The sequence below is a fragment of the Chinchilla lanigera genome, unplaced genomic scaffold (genome assembly GCF_000276665.1).
Source record: "Chinchilla lanigera isolate Chin_1 unplaced genomic scaffold, ChiLan1.0 scaffold00002, whole genome shotgun sequence".
Lineage (NCBI taxonomy): Eukaryota > Metazoa > Chordata > Mammalia > Rodentia > Chinchillidae > Chinchilla > Chinchilla lanigera.
The window spans coordinates 11512382-11537047 of record NW_004955403.1 but is presented as its reverse complement, the minus strand read 5'-3'; the positions used below and the strand labels follow the sequence as shown (position 1 = coordinate 11537047).

At 40.2% G+C, this 24666-nt stretch overlaps 1 protein-coding gene across 2 annotated transcripts; it reads left to right on the top strand.

The window, feature by feature from the left end:
• Window positions 1–4497: 4497 nt before the first annotated feature.
• On the top strand, window positions 4498–24317 carry Fam171b (family with sequence similarity 171, member B; the record flags this gene model as incomplete). Of its 2 annotated transcripts, none has more annotated exon segments than XM_013512415.1 (7): window positions 4498–4731; window positions 10740–10832; window positions 13985–14143; window positions 14825–14995; window positions 16255–16371; window positions 21773–21890; window positions 22155–24317. In XM_013512415.1, coding segments are annotated over 7 exon segments (2237 nt in total), but the record flags the coding sequence as incomplete, so codon positions are not given.
• Between the last annotated feature and the right edge of the window lie 349 nt (window positions 24318–24666).

Genomic DNA, 24666 nt, shown 5'->3' with positions numbered 1-24666 from the left:
TCTCCTCAGATTTTCAACATAATATGTGAAAAATGGAACCATATATTCTGGATTTTTTACAAGACATTTTGTGAGTCAAACCCAGCTTCAGATTGTCAGGTTACACTGCTTTATTTTGGCATCTGTTCTTTTACAAGGATGAGACAGATGGAATCTACAGTTATTTTGTGAATTTAGCTGAAGACATTACCACAGGCTGGGATTTTTAAATGCAAGGGCTCTGAGAATTTCTGAAATGGTTGTTTGAAGTAAATGAATTAATAAAAATTCCCTGCTGAATTTTATTTTTTAAGATGCTGTTGAAGGAGCCCTTGTAGGTACATTTTGTTTCAGTAAACCAATTATCAAATTTAAACAGGGAATCCTAATTCCCATGAATTTTAGTTATATTCAGTCTCTGTCTCTCTCTCATATGACTCATATCTAACGTTATCCTTCCTCTGTTTTCTCTTATGAAAAGTAGAATGGCCTGTTAATAAAATATCCTATATCCACAGCTATACTTTATATCACTTTAGGTGATTGCTTTAGGAGCAAACAGCAAAAACTAACTCTGGCTACAGCAGACAAAAAGACTTCACAGGAAGGGTTCTCAGGAACTCCCAGATACACCAGAGCTTCCAGAAGGAGAGGGACCAAGTACTGAAGGTTTAGCACTGAAAACCTAATGGGAACGAGCTCATAGACTTTCTACAAAATCCAGCGCTAGCAATGATTAGCTTCAGTTTGTCTTTATTTACATTTCGATGTCCTCATCGAATCTCTCTGGCATGCATTAGTGGGTTTTTAGGCCAATGGTTCAATACACATAAATTTTGATGAGGGACTAAATGGCTGGGGGAATTATTTTGAATTGAGCAACAGCAGCTAGTTGTCTTCTGTCAGCATCGTGGTTTTTACTAGATGGATCCACTCAACATTTGGCCTAGGCTATTCTGCTACATCTATTACAACCTTTTATTACTTTGCCCAACAGTTATATTTTCCATTGAACATAGTTTGGTGTGTGTGTGGCCAGAGGATACTTTTATTGTTTCTTTTTAATTTATGTTAAGTAAGACTTTAAACTCCAAATGATGATTGCAGTTAATTTTGACTTAATTTTCAACATAGAGTTACTTTAAATAGCTTGACCCACACACTCACTGCCATAAGGTGTGCAAATACATTGTTGGATAGTTTTCTCATTTCTTAATTGGTAAAATGGCCTTGATAGTGTGCATTTTGCAAAGGCATACTGAGAATTTTGTAGTAATATGCATACAGAGCTTGGCAGTAGGGACATATATTTGTTCCCAGTAAATGTTTTGATTTTAAACTGGTAAAACATGATTTTATTTACTTTAGAGTGAGATCGTATACATGGACTGAATTTATTGTCTGATGGAAAAAATATTGAAATAGTTAAACAGTTGACACATGAAGCCTAACTGGTCTCTTGGTACTTGATATCCCTAACTTTTTCTAGTAAATGTTATGACAGTGCTGAGTATGCACAAATAATTTGACCTCCCACAGGCTATTAAAAATGCTGAGGAAATGGAGGCCTGGATACACTTCAGGGACCCTACATTTAGTCTTGGAATCTCTTCCTCACACTTGATTTGAATATAATCTTGTTTTTCTTGAGGAACATACTCTTAGTGGGAATATGTTCTGAAAAACACATCACTGGGTGATTTGGTGATTGCGTGAACCCCATCGAGTAGATTTGGACAAACCTAGATGGTACAGCTCCGTTGCTAGATCTGATCTCTGTGTACAGTCAAGGTGCTGCCACCGGGTAAGCCGGCATCTGCTTCACTATCATCATTTTTGTGTAAGTAGAAAGTATTCTCTAAAGTAATGACAAAAAGCATAACAAATACACCAGCCAGAAACATAGTTTCATTAATACTGTTCATAATTGTGTGCGCTATGCTTTTGTACTACTGGCAGCAGAGGAGATTTGTTTATACCAGCAACCTGACACACTTGTTTGTTTTTTTGTTTTTGTTTTTTTCCTGGACCAGGAATTGAACTCACGACCTTGCGCTTGCCAGGCAGGTGCTGTGCCGCTGAGCTAAATCCCTAGCCCCTGACACACTTGAGTTATGCATTCACATGTCATGATGGGGTTAATGTCACTGCATGGTGGGACTGCGGCATTCGTGCAGTGTGTCGTGACCCAAGTGTTACGTGGTACATGACTGTATGGGAGAGTGCTGTCCTGGGAATTGAAGCGTTTTGTGTAGACTACTGAGACTTATTTTTAAGCTGTGATTTTCCAGGGTATGCTTCTCTCTTCTCCTTCCTTCACTTCTTCCCATCTGTACCCTCCACGCTGGGGGCAAGGGCTGCTTTTAAGAATCTAATCAGGTGGAAGCAGTGCAGGGCAGAAAGAGCGCAGGCATGGAGGAGGGGAAGTCCGAGTCCTTCACCTGCCCTCGGGTAGCTGTGGCCGACTTTTCCAGTCTTGCTCGCTCCATTACCAATGTGTGTAACAGAAAGACAACACATGATTGCTGTAATGAGAGTTGTTTGATGAGTTGAGGGATTTGTGCACCTACAAATTATCACGGTGGCTGTGGCTCGTTCCCCTTCAACACACGTTAGGTGTTACTATGGTTAAAACTGCCATATAAGAGGCCATACACTAAAGTATGTTTGTGTTTGAGTATAGTGTTTGTATAACATTTAACCTCATTTTTAGGCTCTTGAAAGGATTGGAACTATGTTATTTTTAACTTGCTGGACTGCAGTTTCCCTAGGACTGAGCCATTCATTGGTACTACTTTTTCAAAAATGTGTGTCTGACCCAAGGCCGGTTTAAGGTTTAACAAAGTTAGAGTGGGCAAGGCATGTGACGCTTGGTTAGCAATACCATGGCTTAGTGAGCATTGACTAGGATTTTTTGATGTCCTGCTCTTGACAAAAAAAATCTGTCAAGTGAAAATGGTTCTGTTTATGTAAATGTAGAGCAGCACGCCGGTTCTCAGGACGTATTTCCTGTCAGTATTCTGTGATGTTTGTGAAGTGCTGTCCAGTTGTGGAACAAGACATTTTATTACTCATTAGCATGTTCACCGCCAAGCATATTGTTCGTATGATTTGGTTTTATTATCTTAAAGTTGTTTTAGTCTCCAGTTTTCTGTGACTTTGGGTAAATTACCTCTCTCCAAGTCACAAGTCTAAAGAGTGGTAAAGAAGGAACACATTGTAGTGAAAACATTGTCAAGATGTGTAAATGAGTAAGGCCAGAAGTTTAAGCAGAAACCAGATTCGATTCTCATTTTCTTCAGTTGATATTAGTATACTTTTTATATAGTCAATGTATAATGATTTTTGATATATTTTTTTTCTTTTCTTTTTGACACAGGGTCTCGCTGTGCAATTTAGGCTGGCCTTGAGCTCACTTTGTAGCCCAGGCTGGTCTCGAACTTCCAACGATCCTCCTGCCTCAGCCTCCCGAGTGCTGGGATTACAGGCGTGCACCACAATGCCCCGCTGATTTTTGATATTTTATAGAAAGATTTCTGTTGACATTTTGTGTATCTGTACCGAAGAAGCACCCCTTGCTTTCTAAACCACAAAATAAAGGAGCTAGCCATGTACTGAGGGATTCTTTGAGATGTCATTTTAATCTAGGAACTTCTACTCTTTTGGAATTATTATTAAATGTATATGACTTCAGAATTCAGCAGCTTCATGTTCCTGGGACCAAGTACTGACATATACAATTTAAAGGAAGAAAGGTTTACTGTGGTTCACGGTTTTAGAAGTTTCAGTCCGTGGTTGGCTGGTTTTGAGGAGGGACTATTACAGAAGAGGGGCATAACAGAGGAAAGCTGTCTAGCTGGTGGTGTCCTGAAGCCGAGAGAGAGCAGGAGAGTGAGGGAGAGGAGAGGAGAAGGAAGAAATGGAAGGAAGTGGAGGGGAGAGAAGGGAAGAGCAGAGGAGGAGAAGGGAGAGGAGGGGAGAGAAAAGAGAAAGTCAGGCTGGGGACAGGAATGTACCCTGCCCTAGCTCCAGTGACCCACTTTCTCTAACCGTCTAACCAATCTCCACCTCTTAACCACACGTTCAGCTATGAGCTCCTCAACAGATTAAGCTGTCAGTGAGGTCAGCACCGCCAGGATCTGATCACTTCCCAGGAGTTCCGCCTCTGGACAGCAGCCTTTTGGGTGACATTTTTGATCCAAATTGTAACAACTTGACAGCACTAGAATTAGACTGTGCACAAACGTACTTTTCTGAAGAAAGCAACCCTGTCTTTCTATTTTTCAATCCTCTCCTTTTAACAGAAAACCACAGGGTAATAATACTGTGCTTTATTAATAATATACATTCAAATTGGAATTTTTTACCTTGTTTCTTTACCCATCCACCAGTACGTATTTTCCAAATGGAGCGACAGCTTTTTCTTGTTACTCAGATGTGTAGAATGGTGTCTTTAACGATAGTGCCGTGCGTTCTAGGACCTAACCCGCTGTGATTTCTGGCCCTTTTCTTTTGCAGTGTCTGTGTTTATGCTGAAAGTCCAGGTGAATGACATCATCAGCCGTCAGTACCTGAGTCAAGCGGTTGTGGAAGTGTTTGTGAACTACACGAAGACCAACTCCACGGTGACTAAGAGCAATGGCGCAGTGCTGATAAAAGTCCCCTACAAGTTAGGACTCAGCTTAACCATTGTTGCGTATAAAGATGGCTACGTGCTAACCCCACTGCCTTGGAGGACCGGGAGGATGCCCAGTAAGCGCCCCAGCAGAGTTCTGTGTTTGCTAAATGTAAATGACCCCCACAGTCTTTTAGGAATATCTCACTCTTGGGAGCTAGAGATGCGAATGCTTGAGAGAAATCCACCTGAGAAGGCTAGACGGAGGGTTTGTCTGGAGAAATCTAACTAACTCAGTCGTTTGGGCTGCTATAACAAAATGCCCAAAGCTGGATGACTTAAACACCACAGAGAATGGGTGACTTAAACTCCACTCATAGCTGCGGAGTCTGGAGGCCCAGGGGCAGAGGCTCAGTGTGTTTCAAGGGCCCGCTGTCTGATGTATAGGTGACACCTCCTCTCTGTTCCCCGTGAAGGAAGGGATGAAGGACTTGCTTTGGGCCTGTTTTTTTTTAAGTTTATTGGTACAATTTAGAGATATGTAATGACCACATTCATTACAGGGAATTTGTATCTGTACCTGCTGTATCTTCATTCCTCTTTTTTCCCCCATTACCATCTTTTCAAATTCCCTTCCCTTCCCTGTTCATAAAGCTTGATTTTCATTTTATCCTTCTTTTCTTATTTTTTTCTTTCCCTTTCTTCCTCCCTCCGCCCTATTTCCCTTTCTTTTTGAACAGTTTCTTCCTATTTCAAAATATTGATTGTACATGTTGTGTATTTGTGTGTATTTTTGAGACAGGGAATATGGTCTCACTATGCAGTTCAGGCTGGCCGTAAGCTCAGTTTGTAGCCCAGGCTGGTCTTGAACTTGCACCAATCTTCCTGCCTCAGCCTCCCGAGTGCTGGGATTATAGGCGTGCACCACCACTCTGGCTGATTGTACATTTATGTTCTTATTTACATTTTCAGTTTCTCATACCAGAGAGATAATGCAATATTTACACATGTGTGTCTGATTTATTTCACTTAGGATTATGGTCTCAAGGTCCATTCATTTAGGTATAAATGTCTCAATTTTATCTTTCTTTATGGCTGAGTAATACTCTATTATATTTAAAAAACACCTTTTTTATTCATTCATTGGTTAATGGGCATTTGGGTTGTTTCCAAGATTTAGCTATGACATACTGTGCTCTTGTAAACATGGGTGTGCATATATCACTGTGGTGTGATGCTTTTAATTCTTCTGGGAAGATACCCAGAAGGGGACTAGCTGGGTTGAATGGGACCTCTAATCCTAGTTTTTTGAGGAATCTCCAGCCTGATTTCCACAGTGGTTGCACCAGTCTACACTCCCTCCAACAGTGGAGAAGGGTTTCTTTTTCTCCACAGTCCCACAAGCATTTGTTATTGCTTGTTTTCTTGATAATTGCCATTCTTTCTATAGTGAGGTGGACTCTTACTGTTGTTTTAATTTGCATTTCTTGAATGACCAGTGAAGTTGTTTTTTAAGGGAACTAATTCCATTTATGCCCTCTGAGCCTAATTATCATCCACAAGCCCACCTCTTCATACTATCAACTAGGAGCTGAGGGTTTCAACATGAATTTTAGGGAGGGTTCACAAACATCGGGCAATACCAAGTATAAAGGCATTTTTTTTTTCTTTTGAAGAGGCTTGAATTAATTGGGAGCATGCGCCCTGCCCCACAGGAAGCTTGTCTGCTGCTGGCCTTGGAGGGACTGTGTCCCCAAAGGTTTAGGAAGAAGGGGTGGCCAGGTGACGTGGGGCCAGGTGATGCAGGACTGTCTCAGGAGATACTTGCCAGTAAGGCGGGTTCTGCAGAGTCTCGAGCACAGCGAGCACGTTCTGTGGGAGCCTGATGCCCTCAATGGGGTGGAACACAGCGAGGCTGCCATAGACTGCGAGAGCCTGGCTGGGAGCTGTGGCAGTGCTTCTGTTGGGCAGGGACAGCTGAGCGCTTCTGTCCCCTGCAAGCGAGAGGGACAGTGAGAAGGATGGGGGCACAAGGGACGTTTGGAAGAAAGCGCCGCAGGACTTGTGTGGCTGACTGGGTAACGGGAAGGCGGGACCACACAAGGCACTGAACTTATATGGGGAGGAGGGCACGTTAGCCATCCGTCTCTCTTTTTGTCAAAGGACAGACAAACTGAACACACTTAGTCATTTAAAAAAGATAGAAAAATAATTAAAGAAGAATTCAGATAACATGAGAAGAGAAAATAATAAAGATTAAAATATATTGGCATACTTTGGAAAATATAAAGATGAGATAGTTGACAAAATATTAGAAAAGCCTTCTGAATATATCTGGCTACTCTAAATAAACGTGAGGGAAATAAGGCAGGAAAAAGAATACGTAATAACTTTTGAGAATTGATAAAAGTGTTGTGTAACTGAATAATTTTCTCATCTGTAAATAACTGCTTTGATTCTGGATGACGCTGCAGCATTGTGTTCTAGATTCAAAAACCGATCATCCTCGTTGTCTAGGTACAAAAACCCAATGTAAATATTATTTTAAAAAGTATCCCAAATCTTTTACGAAAGTAATATACTCTTATTGCAGGACCTAACAAAGATAATACAAATCTAGATGCCCTCGCATGTGCTCCTTCACACACACAATAAAACACACACGCGCACACACGCTCCTATGGATTAACCTTACCTGTAATGAAATGCAACAATTCTAAAATGAGTGCAAAGAGTTTGCCACTATTCAAATATAACATCCAGTCAAGACCAGGTAGGATTTTTATTGATTGTAGGACTATGAGAATACCAGCTTAAACTCTTAAATTTAATATGTCATACTAATAAAACATTATATCTACCATCTTATATCAGTAGTTGTCTGTATTTATGCTTAATTAAGAAAAAAAATTTTTTTAAATTTTTTGTCTTTTTGAGACAGGGTCTCGCTGAGCCATTCAGGCTGGCCTTGAGCTCACTTTGTAGCCCAGGCTGGCCTCAAACATGCAATGATTGTCCTGCCTCAGCCTCCCAAGTGCTGGGATTACAGGTGTGTGCCACTGTGCCTGGCTTAGAAAAAATATTTTAAAAACAATGATAATAAGCCAGGTGAGGTGGTAATCTCAATACTTGGGAGGCTGAGGCAGGAGGATCATTGTGAGTTGAAGGCCAGCCTGGGCTACAGAGTGAGAAAAATGAAAACAAAAACAAAAATGAAAACAAAACAAAACAAAAACAAAAAACATGATAATGAAGACATCCCTAGCATACTAAGGGGCCGGGGATGTAGCTCAGTGCATAGTGCCTGCCTGGCAAGCACAAAGTCCTGAGTTCAATTCCCAGTACCAATAAATACATAAATAAATACCTAACACACTAAGGATCTCATGTACTCATGACTAACTATAAATTATATTAGAGGTGATTCTGCTAAAATAATCAAGTAAGCACAGATGTTCGTATTATTTTACATCGTAGCAGTTCTTCAAACACGAAAGGTATTCACGGAAAAAGGGAGGAAAAGTGGATCAAACAAGTATTTCCTGAAATGATTTTATCCTGGGAAACTGTAGCTCATCAGTCCTTTCTGTAGGTTCTGGGAACGGAACTGAGGTCCTCACACTCACTAAGCAAGCACTCCACTGCCGTGCTGCACTCTCAGCTCCGGATCGCAGTCTTAAAACTCTCGAATCAATGGAGTTTCAACAGTTACTGATGACAAAATTAGCGTTAGTACAGATCAGTGCATGTTCTTCTGTACCGGTAGTAATAACTTGTTAGGAAAATTAATGACAAGAAGTCCCTCTCAGAATGATAAGAACAGACAAAATACACTGAATGAAAGACAACTAAAATTACCAAGTATGACTAATATATCTAGAGAAAAACCAAATAAACTAAAATCCTGGGTATTTGGACAAATAAATTTTTCTTAGGAAACCAGGATATTGTAAAGATGTTAATTTTTGCCAGATTCATTTATAGACTTAATTCACTTAAAAAGAAAAAAAAGGGGCTGGGGATTTAGCTCAGCGGCACAGTGCCTGCCTGGCAAGTGCAAGGTTGTGAGTTCAATTCCTGGTACTGGAAAAAAGCTAAAAGAAAAAAGGAAAAAAAACTGGCAAAATTTTAATCCTTCAAGAATAAATGTATAAAGATACCTGGTAATCTTTTTTTTTTTTTAAAGGTTTACTAGAGCTAATTTGCCATTCCACACAACTAAAATATTAGGCAGGTACAGCTGCAGAAAAAGCAACTGAAGTTGGAAATATATTTGAAACCTTAAGGAATGATGTCTTTGATGTGCAAAGAATTCATACACATTAACAAGTGTGAAATCCTACTTGAATAAGGTACATGAACAGGAAGTTTTCAAAGAAAAGAAATATAAATGATGAGTAAGCATGGCAACATACTTTATCTTCCTAATAATCAAAGCTTTGTACACTGAAGAAATAATGCCTGTTAGATTTTTCGCCATAAGCAAGTTCTGAGACAGTGATTACTCTCAGTATTGACAAAGTGAGATGGATCAATGTTCTCACTCACTAGTCAGGGTGGTGAACATTGGCTCTGGGCTTGCAAAATTATTTGGGCAACTATTTTAAAGTATGTGTTTGCCAGGGGTGGTGGCGCACACGTAGAATGCCAGTACTTGGGAGGCTGAGGCAGCAGGATTGTTGTGAGTTTGAGGTCAGCCCGGGCTGCAAAATGAGCTCAAAGCCAGCCTGAACTGCATAGCGAGACCCTGTCTCAAAAAAGACAAAAAAAATGGGTTAAAAATTTCAGAATCTTAATAAACTTTAACTCATAGGAAAAACCAACAGAAAGTTACATTAAAATATTAATTACTGCCTCTGCGGCAGTTTTGAAACAGTCATCATTTTCTTATTTCTTGTTGTGTCTTCAACTTTTCCACCATGGATATTTATCCATTTTTAGTAAGAAAAAAGTGTTTAAATGTAAAACAATCTAAACTGTAAGTTCTAGTGATGTTCACAGCGATTCTCAGGTTTTATAGCCTCCTGCAGCTGTGGACGGCGTCCCCTTTAAGCTACTGCTGGCTAAAAACCACTCAAATGTGTAGTTCTCTGCTTATAATCATTGTGAGGTCTGAGCTCCAACCTAGCCACCCGCTCTCCAACTTAAGAAATCCATCAATCAGGCTAAATGTCAGTGTATTCTGAAATTGAAATTATGTTTTCATTTGGTAATTCTCTTTTCCTATGCAAGGATCAAAGAACGGTTCACTTCAGGTCCACCCATGAGTGTATACTTGTTCTGTGCTCCCCTCTTCTTGTACTTCCTTTAGAGATCTTTTAAGTCTCTCTAAAGGCATTGCTGGGCAAAGGCGTTTTCTCTTCTAAGAGGTTTCAGGATACTGTGTTATTTCTGTTCGTTTTGTGTGCTCCTGTGTCACAGAGGAGAGATACAAAATGAGAGTTTGTGTTTTGGGGACTCTTCAAAGTTATTCCCCTTTTGTATGATTGGTTAATTTGATTTGTTCTTCATAAAATGGTCTTTTGTGGAAGCTTCTTGACCCAGCTCTTGAAATAATTTAGCCATATTTCAGATGATCTGCTCATCCTCTCGGCTATTTTGAATGCTTACCTGTGCAGACCGCTCAGCTCCTCCTGCACTTCTGCTCGGGGCTGCTTTGGCCACTGTGCTGTGCTAAGTTTTCTCCTCTGCCCACTCCGAGTCGGTTTGGCAAAGCACCCTGTACGCAGAAGAGCATCTTACTTTACGAGGGAAGAGAACCTTGAGTCAGGGAGCCAAGAAAAACTTAAAAAAGTTTTTACAAACTAAATAACAAATAATAATTAAATAGAGAAAATAGCAGGGGATTATTTAAACACATACCTTGATGATTTATATCTGCAGCATTATAGAACATCATTAGTCACCCTGATAAAAACTAGTCTGTACAATAGAGGAGATGAATAAACTAAAATAGTGATGTCCAGTGATTCCTCCTGACTTTTTCTCCATCATATTTCATATTCATTCTTCGTTTTCAGTTGTTCTTTCCAACAAGCAATTTGCTTTTTTTTTTTTTTTAATTTTTAGGACTCGCTATAACAGAGCTTCACTTGTGCCAGACTTTCCCCTACATTAAATACTTTCATTGTGCTCTATTTCACAGTATATTCATCGGTTACACTTTCACTGTTCCCGCAAAGCCAAGCGAATATATGGCTGTTTGAAGACACTGTTTTGATTACTGGAAAATTAGCTGGTAAGTGCAATACTTCTTTCCTAATAAGGAAACAAAGTCATTATTATTTAAGTGAATCAATAATGCTTATAACTTGAAAAAAATCTAAATCGATCATTGATAATTAGCATTGACTTTCAATCAGTCTCAGTCAAACTTGTTACTATAAAACTCTAATATGTGTGTCTCGTGTAGTGGAAATCATTTTCTCATTCACTGTTCTAGCTTCCCAAATGGGAATATTTGAGTTTAGGAAATATTGGAAAGTGCTTCTGTATGTCGCTCTTCCTAAATTATGTCTCTCACTAGGGCTTCAGTGGTCAGTGAAGCAGAAGGAACAGAATTTATGTAACACAGACTTTTGAGGCTGTCTAATTGCAGGTTATGTCCATTCCTACCTTCTTGGAAATCTTTCTTCCTGTGTGGGAGAGGCCTGAGATTGGGCAGTTTTTGTATGTGCTAGGTAGACATGATGTTCCCTATTTGTATGTCTAGGGAGAAAGTTGCCAAACTTCACTTTGGGTACTGGTTCAAGCTATGTCCTCCAATTCAGCTGGACCAACCGTGAAGAGGAGTGTTTGATCCTTACCTTGCCTGCCTGCAGCCCTTAATTAGTGCTTAGGACAAACTCAGGCATTCTGTGACTCTTACATATTCTATAACACCTGTATCAATGACAGCAGTTTGGCTCGTTTGTTTCTGTGTTCTGTATTGGTGAAATGACTGGTAAGCGTAAAACTCTTAAGATAGAGTCCAGTAAGATAGTCATTGCATGACGTTTTCCTATCGCTGGAGCAAAATATCCGACATACACAACTTAAAGGAGGTAGGTTTATTCTGAGTCATGGTTTTCGAGGTTTCAGTCCACGGTTAGCTGGTGCCAAGGCAGAAACATCCTGCCAGAAGGGCCTGATGTAGAAAAGCCACTCAGTGTTTGGCAGCAAGGAAGCAGGGATGGGACAGAGCTAGAGAGTGAGAAAGAGGCTAGAGCCAGACACAGACCCAAAGTCACTGCCCAGGGACCACCTAGACGCATCTAGAGGTGTGCTTTCCTCCTCTCGCAGGCCATTCAGGTTGATGACCAAAGCTAACCATCTCCCACAGTCATGGAGAAACAACTGTTTATGACCGTTGGTTTTATTTTTAGAAGCTGTTTGTTTTTGCAGCTATTAAACAAGAACCCTTAATACTGTTATTTGAAAAAAACAAACAAACAAACAAAAAAAACAGAGTAGGAGGCTGAAGACCCGGTTACTCTTGAGAGGTCAGAGCGTTTGGCAGAATTTTGAGCCACTGATTTTGGCAGATGTGGAGCTGTATGTGAAAGGTTGGAAAGTAAATAGGAACTATGCACCTGACAGAAGGACTGCAGGTTATGTGCTAGGCCCTTATGAAATCAGCTTCTCCAGAGTTCCATGTTAGTGTTTTTTAAAATCATGTTGTTCTTGTTTTGTCATGTCCTTGTCCCTTCCTCGCTTCATCTAAATTGTAGTTTTATAAATTATAAATTTATTATACAGTATAAATCATAGTTGCTGCTGGTGTACATGAAATGGGCTACTGTGAACACGTCCTGTACCCAGTTTTTGCCACACACCAAGCAGTGAGGAGTGCATTTATCTGGGCAGTACTGGGCTGCCTAGCAGGTCCTCATGAGGACATCATGAGCCCTCGAGAATGTTCAGGGCACTTCTGGTTACTGTCCCCTTATTTCCTTAAGAAGTGGCCTGTGGCTGAGGGAAAAAAGAGTGGATGTTTCTGATGGCATTAAGTCTTTTTGTAGAAAATGTACATCTTCACTCTGGAACTCCCATTCTGTGTTTGATCAGGAAGGTGTTCATTTTGTACAGTGGCATGCTCCTACAAAGCAGGAGAAATTGGAAGCATTAGGAATATACAAACCTTTGAGAAACTCAGCTAGGTATTTTTCATAGAGTGTATGTTTTCTTTTATAAGAACTTTTTGTGGTCTACATAAATAATTTGCATACTTTAAAGTGTAAGTTATATGTAGTGTGTATATATACATTATATGTATATATTTGGGTGCTTTAAATTAGCTATTTGTTTTTCAGTTTTCTTTTGGCTTAACACACAAAAAAACTAGAAATTGATGTCTTACATTATTCTATTATTTATTATAAAGTAACTCTTTAAAAATTGATACTCTTTCATCCTAATAATTTAAATGATTTTTCTGCCTTTATGAGTGATCTTAATAAGATTCCAACCAAAAGATGATGTTTTTGATTATTTTTTAATTTTAAAGATTTACAAGTTGAACCTTGAGTTGTTACATAAAATCTAGTGGTTACAGATATATCTGTGTTGTCACTGATTAATGCTAGATAATCCGTTCAAAATTACTGAAGGGAGATGATATTCACAAATTGAGTACTTGACATTTGGAAAACCTTTAGTGCATAGTTAGCTCTCTGCTAGGGAAACCTATCTGCTTTGGTATGTGGTTGTCTATAGTCAAAGACAGTGTCTCGTGCAAGTTGCTGAAAATATGGTCTTAAGCAGCTGGAGCCCAAGGGAGACTTTTTCTTTTAAGATAGTAGGATCAACTTTAAACTTTGCAATCTAGTTTTTCTCTGCATTTTAAAATTTTTCCACTTTTTGAATGTTGGCTTGCTTTTCAAAGAGGATCTCAGTGTGGTCACAGGAGGGCTTTCCCGGAGTCAGACCTGCTCCCAGAAAATCCGACGGGGGTGGGACAAGCTTTCTGTCCAAGTGCACACAAAATTCACATCTCGTTAACTGGCTTGGGGAGAAGGCCCATTGTGGGACAAATTGGGCCAGGAGAAGAATGAGATGCTTTTGTTGGTTTCAGCCTATTCCGGCAGCCACCACTAGCTCAAGTTTTACAGAGAGGAAAGCCCAAGCAAACCATGCGGGTTATAAGTGCCCTAAAGTGAAACCCAAAAAACGTGAAGACATTCTGGGCAACAGGATCAAGCAGTTTTTACTGTAAAGGTGCTTTGTGTGATCTAAAGGAGGGGAGAGATTTCTCACTTAACCAGTTCTGGATTTAAAGTCATAATTATACAAGATGTTCATGGCTTTTAGCAATAATTACTTCCGCTTCTGTTAACGTAAAATGCCCTGACCAACGATGCTATGCAAATACATTTGTTGTTTGTGTTTGTTAATGAGGTTTCCTTTCTGCAGATGCCAAATCTCAACCAAGTGTTCAGTTTTCAAAAGCTTTAATTAAACTTCCTGAGAACCATCACATTAGCAACGTTACTGGCTATCTTACGGTTCTACAACAGTTTCTGAAAGTGAACAATTTTCAGTACACAACTGGAATTACTCTCAGTAAACCAGGTACTTAGTAACTTGTGCATAATATAACCATATTTGTAAGAAACTTTACTACATAAATCTTCTGTCAGATGCATTTTATTCAGGGATTTGACATTCATTTAAGATTTGGAACATACTTGTCAATTTTAAAACATAAATCTTCATAGCTATTAAATGTTTCTAAGCAATTCTCTTATCCACTGAAAGAATGGTTGCACGAAAGTCCTTGGCCCTGCATTATCTCAAATTAAAGAAAATCTCATTTTGTTTTAATTCATTAAATTTCATTTGATTCAAAACAAGTAAGCTAAGTATAGAAAATGGTTGCAATTATTATAATTGTTGCAAGTTAAAAATACACTTAAAATGGGAATTGGCTGTAAAGACGTTTATACAAACCTTTTCGTAGTTTCACTTCTTGTTCAGTCGCACCGACTGCTGAGCTGGGGGAACAGTGATTGCAGAGATATTGAAAAGAACCAAACATACAGACTGGAGTCAGCTATTGTAATTTTCCTTTTTATGCATATTAGCTACCCTTTCTGAGTTATATATCAGGAAATATTGGGAATATATATTTTCCAGAGTCAGTAGCTTTAATATCTTAGGCTGACATGATTGAAAATCGAAGAGAATGATGGGATTTTACACTTATTCCAGAAAACATACACCTTTTTTTTTTTTTTTTGGTCTTTTTTTTAGGTTTTGAAAACATTGAGTTGACCCCTCTTGCTGCGATATGTGTGAAAATATATTCGGGAGGAAAAGAATTAAAAGTGGATGGCTCCATCCAAGTGTCGCTTCCTCTTCTGCACACGAATGATGTAAGCGCAGGGGATCGCATCCCCGCCTGGACCTTCGACATGAGCACAGGTACGTTAGCGAGGTGGGAATCTTGTGAAGAATTCAAGGTTCCATCCTAGAATTTATTACTAACCAAAATGGACCTGATTTTGATTAATCCGAAATAGTTATAGACAGATATGATGCCAATACATTATGTCAGAAAGAGTGTTATTTATTCACATTTTCTTGTATTTTTTATGCTGCCAACATCTTGAGGCAGAACATTTTTAAAAAAATTTTTCCTGTTAAATTTTTGTTTTCAAAGGCAATGTGACTTTATCTAAAAGCCTGATTAAAGCAATTAAATAACGTAGACTGATTTCATGAAAAGAGAAACAGTATGTGATTAAGAGAATGGAAGTATGAAAACCACTTCAGTAGGAGGAGTTAGTTCTCATGTTCTGTAGCACCCTAGTTACTAGCATAACTATTGTCTGCAACAGTTTATAATATATTTCAAAAAAAGTAGAAAGGGGATCCAAAGATTGCTAACATACAGAAATGTTAAATATTTGAGATGAAAATGCAAATTACTTCGATTTAATCATTATACGTTGCGTACATGTATCAAATTATATTTTACCCTGAAATATATGCAAATATGTCAATTAAAAATAGCAAACTACTGTTTTACATGTTGTAAATAATTTATTACAACAATGAGTCAAAATACGAACATACACCAAACTTATAAATAGCTGTTTTTATTTGCACATAAAACTTTATGAAATACATAGGTTTTACTGAATTCTTTTCTCTGTGGAGGGCGATATTTTATTAAACTAGTTAGCAGCTTTTGCAGTTTAAAAGAATTCTAGTGAACTAAATCAACAGCACTAGAATAAAAACAATGTTAAATAAATTAATAATGCTATAAAATAAACACTATAGTATTTAATTAAAATCCCAGAACAGGTGATAAATAACTATCTGAGATGAACTAGAATTTCACTATTCACACACTTAGGAGATGTCTCAGTATGCACAATTTAATCAATTAGACAGAAATGATTTTTCCAAATGTGCCACATCCTTAGTTCATTTATAATGGTTTTATTTCTTCTGGCTATAACAAATCATTCAAATTGTTCTGTGTTGTGTACTATGTACTGTACTATAAATAATGATTTTCTATTTACCATACACTGTTCTATGACAATATATTGTGGTATTCATAGTTTTTGAAAAAGCCCTGCAAATATTATTTACATGACCATTAGCAAAGTCCTGTCAGCTCTAAAGATACATAATTATAACTGGTACATTTAATTTGCCTTCCTCTTTAGGTGCTTGGGTGAATTCAGGCCGAGGAGTGGTCAAAGAACAGGACAATCATTTAATTTGGACCTATGATGCACCGCATTTGGGTTACTGGGTAGCAGCTCCACTTCCAGGAACTAGAGGTACTTGAATAATGGAAAAATTTTAAAAATAAATACAGATATCATGCTGCAATTTATATCACCTGACCTATATTTCATTCTAGGCGTTGTCACTTCTTGGCCATATGAGGCTGGAAAAGACCCTTAATCTCAGCTTTTCTTTTTGATCAGTGCATGTTTGCATGCAGAGTACTGATGTTCATTTGGGGAAATTGCACATGCGTATGACACATCTTAACCATTTTTGATTCATTTTCTCACCCTCTCCCTTATCTGCCCCCATCCCCTTCCCTATTCCCAAAAAGATACCATTTCCTAGCATCTTTCCTTTGGGTTTCTTATGTAAGACAAATCATGTGCTATCTACCTTTCTGCATCTGACTTATTTCATGGCATTATGGTCTAAAGTTCCATCTATTTTCCTGCATATGCCATGGTTTCATTTTTCTTTACGGCTGGATAATATTACGTTGTGTATATACACTACATTTTCTTTATTTGTTTTTTAAAAATGTATATATGAACACACTAAGGCCCGTGAACTCTGAGGACCCTGATAGCTATAATATCTGATGGATCTGTGAAGAGTGACGTTTGTTCACGTGAGTGTTTACTTAGTGTATGAATCAGTCATTTTGTTTGTTGTTGCTGGGACTCAGTACCCAACACCCACAACCGAAAGGAGGAGAGGTTTATATTGTCTCGGAGTTTCAGGCCTTAGTCTGTGTGAAGGCAGGACGGCCTGGCAGAGGGGCCTCGCGGAGGAGGAGGAGCGGCTCACCTCCTGGCATCCAGGAAGCAGACAGGGTCCATGAGGGAGCTGGGAAGGGAGGTTGACCCTTGCAGGCTACACCCACAGCGACTCCCTCTTCTGGCCAGACCCACCTCCTAGCAGCAAGTCTGCTATAAGCCCCCATAATGCAGTCACCTTCTGAAGACATGCGGCTTTGGGGACCGCTTTAGATCTAAACCGTAATAGTGTACTTTTGTGGCAAGTGAATTCTGTCCAAATCAGTAAGGGGTTTTGGTTACAAGCGATAGAAGCAGAATTTGGGTAATTTATGCAAAGGTGAAAAGTGTACAGGGAGTTTACAGGTTCGTAGGGGAGGCTGATGAACTGGATGGAAAGAGGCGAGGATCGCTGCAGCTCCTGAGGCCGGTGAGAAGGCCGGCTTGGCTGTCTTTGGGGTGATGGCTGAACCTCGTCTTCTCTAGTCTTCCCATCGTCCTCTTCTTGCCCACTCTGGGGGCCCAGCGTCCGCTTGACCTGTCCTTGCATTGTGAGCACATCCCTGGGTCTGTGGGGTGGGAGGGTGGAAGGCTCTTGATTGTTTCCAGACTGCTTTGAAGAGAAGGTGGAAGGTAAACCCAGTGAAAACTGTTTGGGACGGAAGGGCGTGGGAGCCGGGGGCCAAAATCCAAGAACTATCTACCAGGGATGAGCCACCATATTCTAGGAGAAATGAAACTTCCTTTACTGACATTTGATAGCATCACGTTATTAAGATAATTTGAGCCTCAGGAAACCCTCATTGATTAAATTTCTCAAAAATTTCAAACACTGCCTTTTTTATCCATTGCATCTTAGTGAGTGGTGGTCCAGACCGACTGCGCCGCTCGCTGCCTGCTCCTACTTTGCGGGTCCTCTGCGTGTTTGCTGGTGTAAATGGAGCTCTCCTTCACTTCCCCTACCACCCGCCGTGCTTGCTCTCAGCGTTTCTTTGCTCATTGTCCTCCTCTTCATAGGCTTAGGTATTTACAGAATAAAAACAAAGCAAAACTTTTAGGGTCCATTTAGTGAGGATTTGGGGTTGAAAGTTAAGGTGGACATCATTCTCCCATCTTCAGTCATATGGCAGAGATGACGCTTTTGGTTTTCCAAGTATTTCCACTCCCAGCTGAGAGACCGCTGCTACCTGACTATTTCGTGCTGGTCAGTGACAGCCCCAGGGTGCGCCCGGATCCAGGATGTGGAAGATATTTTACATTCGTCTCTCTGCAGTATTCTGTGCTCTAACTTTAACTGTCTTTTATGTTGAAGACTCAGTTTTTGCCAAGAAAGTTTTTAAAAATCCAGTTGGATTTTCATCTTCATTTTAAATTTTAAACCATGCAATCAAATAAGGTTTTGTTCAAGGAAACCAACATTTAGAATCCTATTAGAAGAAATAGGAGACATTAGCCAATGCAATCAAGAAGGATAATTCTTTTTATTTCTCTTTGAAGTTAGTTCTTACAAGGTTATTTATTCAGAACCCAGAGGGCGGTTACCTTTGTTCTTTATAATGCAAAGTACCACATAGTTTTGCCAGCTGTCTGGCCTTATCCTGTTTTAGATTTGCAACTATAATGAAATATTCACAAAAAGCCACAATTAATATTTATTGATACTTCAGCTCAACTAAATCTAAGTTACTCCCTTTTAAATAAAAATAACTCAAGGAGCACTTGGGTTTTCTAGAGAAATATACTTCCACTAAAAATATACCTGAAATAACCAGTTTTCATAAGATGGTTTTATGAATTGCAAAAGCCAATATCATTTCCTAAAAGAGGTGGAAGTTCTGTTCTAGCTTATCTGTTGGGAAAGATTTCGTGTGGGCCCCAGTACTCAAACAGAACTGTGGGGCTCTCACTTAGCTTGAATGAGACACCTCCTAGCGATGCTTTAGAGCAGTCTATTCTGCAAACATATCCTGGCTGAAGCAACACGGCACTGCTAGAGGGATGGATAACTTGCAAGCAGCTCTGGCTTTGCTTGTAATTTATGGTGTGAGCTTGAAATAGGTATTCACCCATCTGAGTGTTAGGTTCTTTGTTTTTAACCTGGGGCTTGGCTTGGTATTCATCTGTTCAGGTTACCATAGCAAAGTACCAGAGGCTGGGTGGTGTAAAGAGCAGAAATTCTGTTTCCTCACAGTTTGGAAGCTGAAAGTCTTAGAGCAGGGTTGACGAGGCTACTCTTGGTGGTCTTCTTGCAGTGACCTGTGTGTGTTCAGTGTAGCTGTGGAATCCTTCTCTCCTCTTGCAATGACATCTTTCCTATTTGGTTAGGGCTTGACCCTCATGACTTCACACGTAACCTGTATCACCTCCTGTAGGCCCTGAAACTAACTCACTTGCACTGGGGTCTAGGACTTCAGCATATGAATTTCAGTGCAGTGTTGATTTGGCTGGGACAGATGGTGGAATAGATGGCTCAGAAGCATCACTATCACATGTCTAATTCAACAGATGTGATTATCCCTGAAAAGGGACAAATGAACTATTCTATTCATCACAGAATATTTCTGACACCAATGTATATGTGTTTGGGGTTGGGGAGGGGTCCCCCACACAAAAGATTTCTCCAGTAAAGACACATTGCCACAAATTCCCCTCAGAATATTCCCCCTCATTTATGCCATCATTCTTGGTGGTATGTCTTTACTATAAATAAAGTTTAAAAAAATTGAAACATACCCTGTACTTTTCAGGGACTCCTTCTATAGTCAGACTTTATTACAGTGCTTGGTCCTGCATGATATTCTGCAGATAGAATTAAGTTACTAGAGCTTTTTAAGAAATTTACCTAAAGAAATTTTATATTACACAGTGCTGTGCTTATTTGTCTATTACATATGGTACACACTGTATTATCAGTTACCAGCTATGAAAATAGCCAGTACCAGAGTACCTGTTGTACAACCTTAAGCTTTCATGCGGTAACAGTCTCAGAGAACACTAACTGAGTGCTTATCAAGGCCAAGCACTGTTCTGAGTGCCTCATGATTATTAGTTCATATAATCCCCAGTGGCCCATATGAGTTATATATGACTTTTTTATTGCTGCTCTCCAGAGAGTGGAGCTGAGATATGAAGACATGAAGCTGTCCCAAAACTCCAGAATCTATATGAATAACCACAGTGCCGCTTCCCCAAACCTATTAATATTACCATTGTTATGTCACTTCTATCAAATTAGGTGATGCAGAATATGAAGGATACACTTACAACCTGATGGTATTCCAGGCTCTCCCAGGGTCCTCGGTGCAGTTGGGATCTTAATTGTGGACATTTTCTCGAGGTAGAGATGGACAAAGAAATCAGTTGTCCCATCCTTCTCCTCCCAAATATGCATTAGAGTTTAACTGATAGTGACAAGTGGACTGTTATACACTACATCCTTTTCTGAGGAAGATGAAGGCTTAGTGATATGAAAGCAGATTACCTCGAGAAGAGTGGCCCAATAGCACCGCTGATCATCCTGTTGCACGGGCTAGCTTTTGTTGCGGTGAAGCCAACCATGATAGCAGGGGTGTGTGAATGTGTGTGTGCGCGCGCGCGTGCATCTGGTTGTGAAGACTGTCATAGTAGGAGGACAATGGGTCCCCTGTGCTCTTGCTGGGCTCGGTCTGCCTGAAATCATGGTGTCTCCATAACTGTATGACCCAGGCAGGTGGGGTGGCAGCTTCTAATCTTTCAAGTCTCAGAATTTTTGGATTCGCTCTATTCTTCACATCCCTTCTTGCTCTGGCAAATTCTTTTCGACTTTATCTTCAGCATTTCTCCTTTTTTCTAATGAAATGCAACTAGTAAAACTTGCTACCGGCAATCTATCTCAAAAATCCTTAACATAAAGGTCCAATTAGTTAGAAATATTTCTCCCAGTTGATCAAATATTTTGCCATGACAGTTTGGGCCATCGTTTTTCCTGCCTCTGGAAACGGTTTCCTCACTGCACGCTGCCTGATCCAGAAGCCAGTGTCACGTATTTTAGGTTTCTGGTACAGTAGCATCTCAGCATCCACGTAGTAATTTCTATCACACACAGCCATCAGAAACTATTAGGGAAGCGGAGGGGGATGGGAGGGGGTGAGAGGGAACATGGGATGGCGTCATCGGAGTATGTTATACGCATGTGTGAATGTGCCACAACCAGACCCATTTTCCTGTGTAATTAATATGCATGAATAAAGAACACATAAAAAGGCCACTGCTGGAGTGGCAAGCTGCCCTGCTATCTCAGTGGCTGACTGCAGCACGCACTGATTTGCTCTTCATGTTGCACAAGTGCTTTGAGTTGGCTGCTGTATTGTGCGCTTGGCTTGGTTCAGTCCAACTTATTTTCTCATTCCAGAACCCAAGGTGAAGGAATAGTGACTCTCTGGGGTGCCCTTTTCCCATACTACAGTGCCTTAGCAGGAGGATAGGGCCACACTTTGCAACCTCATTTACATTGCATTTGATCAGAGCAAGTCCTTTGATTAATCCCGAAGGGTAAGGAAGGCACACTTCATCCACAGGGAAGACTGCCCTGTGAGAGAAGCGAACAGAACTCTATACACGTAGGCTGCCTCATCCAGGATTTGACTTAGCCATTTGACCTAAAAGAGTATTTTCTCTTTTTCCCCCCTGTTTATATTGAACCTTGGAGGTTCAGGTATAAATGAAGATTCCAAGGACATAACCACCTACCACACAGTGTTTCTTACGGCCATATTGGGAGGAACAATCATCATTGTCATTGGATTTTTTGCTGTACTCCTTTGTTACTGCAGGTAAGAACACCATTAATCAATGTGTATAAATACAGAAAATACCAAATTATAGTGCCACTTCAGTACATTCCATGTATTGCAAAGTTTATTTGTAGAAATGAATGTAGTCTTTCAGATAGAAGACTACATTTTGATCAGAGATCAAAAGCATTATATCCTAACAGTAGCACTGCATAGGTGGTATGCATATTGTGGGGTTCATTTACAAAGCTAAGGCTGCTAGATCATAACTTTTGAATAAGTTTGTATTCTCTTCTATTGTAGGGATAAGTGTGGTGCTCCACCAAAAAGAGAAAGAAACATCACTAAACTTGAAGTCCTCAAAAGAGACCAGACAACTTCAACAACACACATTAATCACATTAGTTCGGTCAAAGTTGCATTAAAATCTGAGGATAAGTCACAGTTTTTCAATGCCCAAAACTCTTCATACAGTCCTCAAAAGAAGGAACCGGCGAAGGCAGAGACAGACGAAAGAGTTTCCATGGTGAAAACTCGGGATAATTTTAAAATCTACAATGAAGATGTTTCATTTCTATCAGCCAATCAAAATAGTTACCCAAGAAAACCAATACAGTCTTTGGAGTCCAGTATGGGGACCAAGCAACCTAAGCACATGAACAACAACCTGTCTTCATCATTAGGTGGCGCTCCCGAGGAAAAGCGTTATCTCACAGGGGGTGAGGAAGGGTATGGGTGCTCCCAGATTTCCGACCAGCTTATGCATATCTACAGCCAGCCCATTGCCATCCTGCAGACATCTGACCTTTTCTCCACTCCAGAGCAGTTACATGCTGCGAAGTCGGCTACCTTGCCAAGAAAGGGACAGTTAGTCTATGGCCAACTGATGGAACCAGTAAACAGAGAGAACTTTACACAGACATTGCCCAAAATGCCAATGCATTCTCACGCCCAGCCTCCAGATGCCAGAGAGGAGGACATCGTACTGGAAGGTCAGCAGAGTCTGCCGTCACAGACTTCAGACTGGAGCCGGTATTCCAACAGCTTGCTGGAATCCGTCTCTGTGCCTGGAACACTGAATGAAGCTGTTGTAATGACTCCGTTTTCCTCAGAACTTCAGGGGATTTCGGAACAGACCCTCCTGGAGCTGTCCAAAGGAAAGCCCTCCCCTCACCCCAGAGCTTGGTTTGTGTCTCTTGATGGCAAGCCAGTTGCGCAAGTGAGGCACTCCTTTATAGACCTGAAAAAGGGCAAGAGAACCCAGAGCAATGACACAAGTCTAGACTCGGGGGTGGATATGAATGAGCATCACTCGAGCAGGAAGCTTGAGAGGGAGAAAACGTTCATCAAAAGCATGCACCAGCCCAAGATCCTCTACTTAGAAGACTTAGACCTGAGCAGCAGCGAGAGTGGGACCACTGTCTGCTCGCCGGAGGACCCGGCTTTACGGCACATCTTGGATGGAGGGAGTGGCGTTATCATGGAGCACCCTGGGGAAGAGTCCCCAGGAAGAAAAAGCACTGTTGAAGATTTTGAAGCCAACACTTCCCCTACTAAGAAGAGGGGCAGACCACCACTAGCCAAAAGAGATAGCAAGACGAACATCTGGAAGAAACGAGAGGAACGTCCACTGATTCCCATCAATTAGCTCCAGGGGAGGTTGTGTTCCTGCCTCTTGAGCTGTGTGTTCTTGCTTCTTGTAAATTGCGGTATGGAGTTCTTCAGAAATTGAGACTGACCCATCTTATGGTCCCTGGACACATCTCAAGCAGAGTCAGCCACAGAATGGTAATTCAGTCATCAGAGAGGAAGATTCCAAGGAATGCTGTTTCTGACCTTTTCGTTTCTTTTTGAGTGATGAATTTGAAGTATTTAGTTTTCAAAATGTAAAGTAGTGTCGATGTTAGTTACCTGTTCGCCAATTTGGTACTGACTCTTGTAAGAGTAAGACAGTGAAACACGAACTCCCAAAGTTGCTCCCCCAGATGTTGCCTCTGCCTGGCCGACTACCCCGTGGAACACTTAGAAATGAAACTCTTCCCCAGGCATCATCCTTGTGAAATGTTACAGTTACATCCTCCTCTGCCTAGACTTAAAAACCAACTTGATACAGGTTTGGACTGGTTATCCTAGAGTTTAAAGACCAAACAACATTTTCTTTGTTTGAGCTAAATAGCATGTGTATTGTATCACCCCAAAAGTAAACTCTACACTCATATAAAGTGGGCAGGAAGCTTCTTGGTCATTAGATGGGGTTGTTTTTGAATGTAACGTCACAGAATAAATAAGGTATTGATTTGTTATAGAGAAATTTGACAAATGAATACTCTGTACTGGATTTTTATTTTTAATCTTTTTTCCTCCCCTCAAGGAGTAAGTGACCTTAGCTATGAAGGATTTTTTTTTTTAACCAATCCAAAAAAACAAAACAAAATAAGACAAAACTCATGCTATTGTAAGTTAAAAATCATTTTTTTTTTTTTTTTTTTTTTTGGTTTTTCTCTGGTACCGGGAACCGAACTCAAGACCTTGCGCTTGCCAGGCAGGCGCTTTTGCCGCTGAGCTAAATCCCCAGCCCCTAAAAATCATTTTGAAATACTCTGTTTCGGAAACCCTACCTTACTGACTGAAAGGGTATCAGACTTGACTTAAAAAATGATTTGAGAGTTGTTTGTGAACAGCAAAATGTTAATGAGATTCATGGAGATAAAGAAAACAAATGTTTCACCTTGATGAGCAGAAAAAGAAAAGCCATTTTTCTGAAGATCAGAAATATTTTCAGGACACTAAGTATACACAGATGTTTCCATTTTTG